Here is a 5,592-nt window from a genome sequence, read left to right as displayed (position 1 = left end):
CAAAAGGTTGGTGGCTTGTGCCCACCCAGGGACGCCAGATATCACTGTCTGTGGGATCTCCTGAGCCTGAGTTCCCCACAGCAGGACATGTAGGTGGTTTAGAGTTCATGTTTTTCCAGCCTGATCACCCGAGAAGAATCAGGAGGCTGTTTTCAGAAGTTTCCAAGGTTATTTATTGTTTCTTATCTAAGAAATTCTTTCTCTAACTAACAGCGATCTGTTCAGCATGGAGATCCAAGGCACACTGACTGCCAGAGGGCAGGTCTTAATCTTTTATACTATAAATTACATACCTAGTATTTACAATTATTTTCCAATACATGACAATTTTATCACACTGTCCAGCTTTGTCCCAGACCAATCCAGCAGAGCCATCCTACCACAAACATGGATGGCCTGATGAAGAAAAAAAGAAAAGATATACCACGCCCCAAATCCTCCATCTTAGCTTTAAACCCTCTAATAGAAACATTTCAAAAAATACACTTTTCTGTCTTCTGACAATCTAATTTATACTCTACTTATTTTTTGTGACTTGTAATTCTTCCTGCAATGAGGGTAATTTTTCCCAGGGGCTTAAATCCAGTCCACAGGGGTCCTCGGTATTGTGCCAATGCCTCTGAAAACCCTACCCGGGGGGTCTAGAGGCATCCAGGGAAGCCAGGGGAACACCCTGGACTTCCACACTGCAGTCCAGTGTCATTTTACAACACAGGGCAATGAGCTATGCCAGCAAGCCCTAGAGGATTTTTTGTGGATTTGTTTAGGCCAAAGCCACATAAAATTGGGAACATCCTGGAGGTTTCACTGGCTGGGCTTATGACAGAGCAGGGTCAGGGAAACGAGGGCTGAGTCTCTTCTAGGTTATAATTCTGGAGCCAGAGCTGCCAGGGAGGGCTCAGAGAGGCTCAGGCAGAGCTCTCCCCTTCTTCTGCAGACACTGACCCTGCTCCTCCTGGCCTGAACCTGGCCAGGGCACCTGCTAATCTGCACCTGGGCCCACAGTCTGCTTTCCCAGCTGGACCTCAGCCTTTCTCATCGCCATCGACTTGTCAGATCATCTAGAACACCAGTGCTTGAGGCTGTGAGGCTCCCACTGGCTTTGTCCCTTTGCTCCTCTGATTGGTGATTTCTGATTTCCCAAAGACATCTCTGGTGGCAGTCAGCCCCTCTGATAAGAAGCAGGATCTCTGCCTGGCCCTGGCCAGCTCTCCCCATTCCAATCAGATGAAAGGAGGGGAAAAAAACAGAACGAAAAAAAGTGCAGATTGAACCAGCCCACGTGCAGGGTCCCAGGGACACTCCCCAAAGGTCTCTGGTGGGATATGCACAAAACAGACACCCCATTGCTGTCCCTGTGCACTGTGGGTGCTCTGAACAAGCCCAGATCTCTCCAGCTTTTTGAGAAGATGGTGACAAAAAGCAGAGAATATAATGAGCCACTCTCCAAGCCACAGACTGGAGTTGTGAAATCAAAAGCAGCGAATGACACGGCTGCAGGAAGGCTGAGGTTTCCTGTTTCAGCTCCACACCACATTTATAGAGGTTATCATTCTGTACCTATCTCCTGCCTGGCCACAGCAACTGATCATCAGAACAGTGGTAGAAGATGCTGCTTCTCCTTCTGATCTCAAGTGCTTTTCTCCTGCCCTGGGCTGGGGCTGGTGAGTACACTGAGAGGGGATTTAGACAAGAACATGCAAGGGCATTGATGGACACAGAGTAGTCAGTCTCAGGCAAGGTTCATGCCTTGCATTCTCTCCTATATCTACTCTCCTTCTTTCCTCCCTCTTCTTATCTCTCAGCTCAGGCTGTGCCTGAAACCAGTGAGGCATTACAGGCACCAGAGCTGTGCCCTTTGCTGGCATTTTAGTTTTCCAGAGCCAGGGGTGGTCAGTCACCCCAGGCAGTGCTGCTTGTCTTTCTCTCCATTGCACCAGCAATGCTCTGGACAGCCCCAGGAAGGAGAGTTGCTGGTTTCACTGGCACATGACATCAGAGGATGACCCCCTCTGTTCATGCAGCCCCAAACTTGAGAGGAAATAGCAGAATACTTCATATGAATATTTCCCATCTCTCTTCCAGGAAGGATCATTGGTGGGAAGGAAGTTAAACGCCACTCCAGACCCTACATGGCATATTTACATATACAAGTTTTATATCCGTCTAGCCGAAAGGCTTATTCATGTGGAGGGTTCCTGATTGGCCCAGATGCAGTGCTCTCAGCAGCTCACTGTGTGGATAAAAACGGGTAAGACCCTGTCTTTCTTGTACAGGTGGTTTTTTCCAGTCTCCCATAGTCCCAAAGGGCCTCAAGCATGGTCTGGTCTGAAACAGCACCTGGTGTCTCTTCAGCCAGAGAAGGGATCTCTGGGGCTGATTGATCCTCTGTGAGTTGCAGGAATTGTCTACCAGGGGCTGAGTGTCCTTGGGGACAGGAATGCTCACTTTGGTCTCCAGGGTCATGGATCCTAGCATGGCTTAGAGCTACTGCTGGACAAGAGGGTCCAGTGTCTCCCCTACCCTGTCTCCCTTTGCCATCAGCATGGGGCAGCTCCCACCTGTGTGAGTTTGGGATGAGGGATCCTGAGCTGGGCTGTGGAAGGAACCCAGGTTGCAGAGGAGAACTTGCTGAGAGCTGCTCTCTGGGGAGGTTTATCCCAGCACCAGCTCCCTCCAACCCCCTGCACTGGGGGCTGTGTTCCTGTGGCCAATGCAGCTGGAACATGTTGGTGTTTCCTGGCAGGACAGTGAGGGTCACTGTGACTCTGGGAGCCCACAACATCAGCGTTCGAGAACGGAGCCAGCAGAGGATCCCTGTTGAACGCTGGGTCACCCCTCCCAAATATTCCAGTGATGGCCACATAAATGACATTGTGCTGCTGAAGGTATGGCCCAGCACATCCTTCCTGCCTGAGGGATCTCCTCCTGCTCACCTCCCCAAACTTTTGAACTTGTCCCTAATACTTGGCTGCCTCTAACCCCATGTTCACTCTTCCTGACAGCTGAAGACAAAGGCCAAGATCAATAAGAATGTGAAACAAATCGCCTTTTCCGGGAGCAATGAGCGTGTGACAGTAGGAACTAAATGCAGTGTGGCTGGCTGGGGCTGGACGGCTGTGGAAGGTCGTGGCAGTGATGTGTTGATGGAGGTGGAACTGAAGGTGCAAAATGACGAACCATGTAAGCAGCTATTCCATAACTACCTGCGTCATTCCATGATGTGCGTTGGTGATAAGAAAGGCAAAAAGACAACTTACGAAGTAAGTGTTGTTTTTGTCTACATGCTTGGGAGGAGGTTGGGATTGGACAGTCAGTTTGGTTCTCAGGTGAAGATAAAAGGGTGCCAGAATGAACCAGGACCTTCAGAATGATGACTTGAAGCTCTGAACTGGATGGGCTCCCTGAATTGGGGGGCATTTTCCTAACTATTAACATAATTTGCATTTTTACTTACTCGGGGATGTTCTACTCAGCCTAGCCAGTGCTTCAGTGTGTAAATTCTTTGTGATACCCTTGTTAGGATGGCTTAGACATTTCCCCATATCTAAAGTAGGTCTATGTTATTTTTGTACTTTTGAATCTCAAAGAGCCTCCAGGCCTGTATTTTTTCATGGGTGGGCTTAGAGGAGTAGTGGGGCAGCTACAAACCCTGTAGAGTAGGAGGACGCGGAGGTGCTTGGAACAGGAGGTTGTTCACAAGGAGGGAGGAAAGAGGAGACTTGTTCCTTAAGGCAGGGAGAGCATGTCTGACCCCTCTCACTCCTTTCATGACACAGGGTGATTCTGGTGGCCCATTTGTCTGCAATCAGAAGGCTTATGGCATTGTTTCTCGTGGAGTTGGGACAAGACCTTTCCCTAAGGTATTCACCAGAATCTCGTATTTTGAGCCCTGGATACGTGAGCAGCTGAGGAAGTTTGCACTCCAAGAGCTGCCTGGCTCTCCATCCTCTGACTAAAATGCTCAATGTCCCTTCTCCACAATGCATCAAACACCTGCTGGTCCTCAGAAGCTCCCAGGGGCAGCTGAACTGGGCTCAGAGAAGCCCCCATGGTGCAGGCACAGGCTTTTGCAGTAAGGAGAGTCTCCATGGCAAAGTGAAAATGCAGGTCCCAAGTACACACAGCTTCCCATTGTTCCCTTTCTGCCACTGCTGCTGCAGCTCTGCTTTCTGGCCATCAATAAAGGCACGTTCAAACTTGCTGGTGTCTGCAGCCTTCTTGGGAACTGGATGGAAACCCTGAGTGTGAGATTGAGGAGATGACATTCCTTGGGAGAGGCTGAGTGAGACTGTGGGTGGGACAGTGCAGTACAGGTGTCAGTCCCCAAATGCTACTAATGCTCCCCTTGCCTCCATCAACTTCTTGCAGTCAAGCCAGCAGGTTGATCCAAGAGCCTGTACAGAACATCTATCCAGCCTGTCAGGAGCAGAGGCATCTCCACATGCAAGGGGAGATCATGTGGTGTAAGAGCTGAAATGAGGGATGTGGGACTTTAGACTGGCTTTTAAAAATTCTGTTTATTGTATTCAGATGATTCAGCAATTCATGGGTTGTGAATTGTGGGTGACAAGAGCCAGCCCACAGCCAGTCAGCCTCAGCTGTGGGTTCGTCTGAAGCCAACTCTAATTCTGGTTACAGTGCATTATGTACTTTTCATTGTAGAGCATCTTAATATGTGACAACCAATCAATTCTTTTACTATTACCTATAGCCTATCATAACTACTAACATTACTATATGCATGTTCATATTTTCCAATCACAAAAAGTTAGTATGTTAAAGTTTAAGCTAGAAGTTGTTTTTAAGTATTTTTGCCGTGGAAAATTCTGAGACCTTTTCTCTACTTCCAACATGGGATTTTTGTTTGCTTATGAAATCTTTTTGCTTGGTAAAAACAATTTCTACTGGAAGTGGATTTATCCTTTGGTCTGAGCTATAAAAACCCCTTCCAACTCCCTTGCTAACATACCCTTTGGCTTCTGTTGGGTGTGACTTGGGTTTTGTCAATTTTAATATGTTTAATTTCTTTTAGAGATAGGATTTAGGAGTAAAGACAACGCAGGCTTAAAACTTAAAAAGGTACAATAAGAAATTTATTAATAACACAAAAAGAATTCAGAATAAGATTCCTAGATTATTCCCTCCTCCCATTTCCTTCATTCCACATTCTTTAACAACAACATACAGAGAACACTTCAGTCAGTTATCCACCCAAATAATCATTTCAGTTCACTTAAGAGAGAAAAGTCCCTTTTTTAGTTATTGCCTAGGGGGTATCTTCACCTTCACAGTCTGCATCCGCCCGGGACCTACAGAACCATGAATTTTCCTCTCATTTACACAGTCCTTCCAGAGCCGTGTTATGGGTTATGATTCACACATGGGGTACTACTTTTAAAGGCAGGCTGGTGCAAAAACCAAAATTCTCTCCATCTCCTTCTCTAGCAAATGTCTCTGTTCATATTCCAGTCCCAAAACAGAGAGCTCAATTTTTCCTATGGCAAAAAGTCTTCTTCTCAAGCATCCAAACCTCCCCAAGCATATTTCACAGTTTAAAGGAATTTTAGTGAAGTCACAATCCCCTCATAG

The 5,592-nt window shown here is 47.2% G+C and overlaps 1 protein-coding gene across 1 annotated transcript; it reads left to right on the top strand.

The window, feature by feature from the left end:
* Positions 1-1,609: 1,609 nt before the first annotated feature.
* LOC130264168 (mast cell protease 1A-like) lies at positions 1,610-4,203 on the top strand. The gene is made up of 5 exons (XM_056512188.1): positions 1,610-1,664; positions 2,086-2,251; positions 2,747-2,888; positions 3,006-3,263; positions 3,780-4,203. Exons 1-5 carry the CDS (start codon positions 1,610-1,612, stop codon positions 3,957-3,959), a joined length of 801 nt encoding a protein of 266 aa, XP_056368163.1. The 3' UTR covers positions 3,960-4,203.
* Positions 4,204-5,592: the final 1,389 nt, after the last annotated feature.

The sequence above is a fragment of the Oenanthe melanoleuca genome, chromosome 27, assembly GCF_029582105.1.
Source record: "Oenanthe melanoleuca isolate GR-GAL-2019-014 chromosome 27, OMel1.0, whole genome shotgun sequence".
Classification (NCBI taxonomy): Eukaryota; Metazoa; Chordata; class Aves; order Passeriformes; family Muscicapidae; genus Oenanthe; species Oenanthe melanoleuca.
This window is presented reverse-complemented; position numbering and strand designations above follow the sequence as displayed.